Source organism: Nansenia antarctica, assembly GCF_963989245.1.
Source record: "Nansenia antarctica genome assembly, chromosome: 2".
NCBI lineage: Eukaryota > Metazoa > Chordata > Actinopteri > Argentiniformes > Microstomatidae > Nansenia > Nansenia antarctica.
Genome location: NC_137675.1, coordinates 50817351 through 50818800, shown reverse-complemented (window position 1 = coordinate 50818800; position 1450 = coordinate 50817351). Strand labels below are relative to the sequence as shown.

The following is a 1450-nucleotide window of genomic DNA, read 5'->3' as shown; positions in this document are numbered from 1 at the left end:
CTCACAACATCATATCTAGCATCATATCTAGCATCATATGTATCATCATATACTGTATATCATCATATATAGCATATATCATATGTATCATCATATTTATCATCATATATAGCATCATATATGTAATATCATATGTATTAGAAGTCAGACAGTGGACACTTAGGAACTAGATGATGGATGTATAGGTAGGTGTCAAAATCAGAAATTGCCTGAGCAGCACCAAAACAACTAATCAAATCAAATGTTTTGGGTAGATTCAGATTGTTCCAGCAGTGAGATGCACCATCGCTGAAAGCAGATTTACCCAATTCAGTGGAGACCCGAGGAACCTTCAGACTTAACCAGCAGGTACCAGTGATCCCTCCTTCACAACAATATTGTTGGTGATGTAAATTATTAAATGATGTAAAACAAGGCGGGATATCTACCACGTTATTGACATTCACAAATTATATAAAGCTGCAATTGTGACACGGTCTGGTGAAAGTGTCCGCATGTTGGCAATTGGGTTAGTCTCGCAAATGACCAAAAAGCTTCTTTCTTTAAAAAAAGAAAAAAAATGTGTTTTCTGTTTTTTTGCATATTACGGAAGTTTCAGTGTTGAAGAGCCCACTCGATATAACAAATAACAGTTTTAGGATCGCAAAATACTTATCATTTGTGAATTGGATTCACTGTATCGTCTGCTGTAGGCTACTAGGTAAGTGATACATGGCTTGTAAACAAACGTACATTTTCGAACGTGTTCAAAAGCAAGGACTGTGTGATCATCTCATTATGTGTAGTTGTGTGTTTTTAGCATGTTGATGTTCTATCAGCATGTTGTGATGTGCTAAACATGCAGTTAGATGTTAGCAGCTGTTTTGCGTGTGTTTTGATTCAGAGCGAGTTTCTACCATTCTTCGTTTTAAAGTGTACCAGCATTCAAATAAGCAATACTCTTCCTCAACTATTTTCAGATTTCAATATATGACACATCATTTGAAAGTTTACAATCTGCACTTTCATAATCTGGAGAGAAAGAAAAACCAGAAAAATGACCTTACCCTACTTGATGACTTCACCAGACCCTGTCACAACTGGCAGGAGGCAGGAGGCAGCAATCTCTCCTTGACAGGGTGATGTAGCGCCAACAGTGCTAGAGGCTACAATAAGACATTAGCGATAATGAGAGTCCAGGAGGAGATGGCTGTGGGCTGCTTTCTGTTCTCTATGAACCCTGTCCTTGCTCCTCTATGTCTTCTTCCTCTTCATATCTATCTGTTCTCTTTATCAGCCTGTCCAATAACATTGTATTATTATTATTATTATTATTATTATGATGTAACCATGTCCAACCATGTAGCCAGTGCACTGCAGTACAAGTCTTGATCAGCTGTTAGGGCCTTTACACACTACGAGGCCGAATGTACTGTGCTGGCTTGGATATGTTCTTTCCACAGTCTCACAC

The 1450-nt window shown here is 38.2% G+C and overlaps 1 protein-coding gene across 1 annotated transcript in view; it reads left to right on the top strand.

The window, feature by feature from the left end:
- Nucleotides 1–1167: 1167 nt before the first annotated feature.
- Nucleotides 1168–1450, top strand: part of engl (endoglin, like) — a gene marked incomplete at both ends in the record, with an annotated part of 13677 nt that continues 13394 nt past the window's right edge. Inside the window, 1 exon segment of the mRNA XM_080523094.1 lies at nucleotides 1168–1191. Coding sequence (XP_080379220.1) covers nucleotides 1168–1191 — 24 coding nt within the window.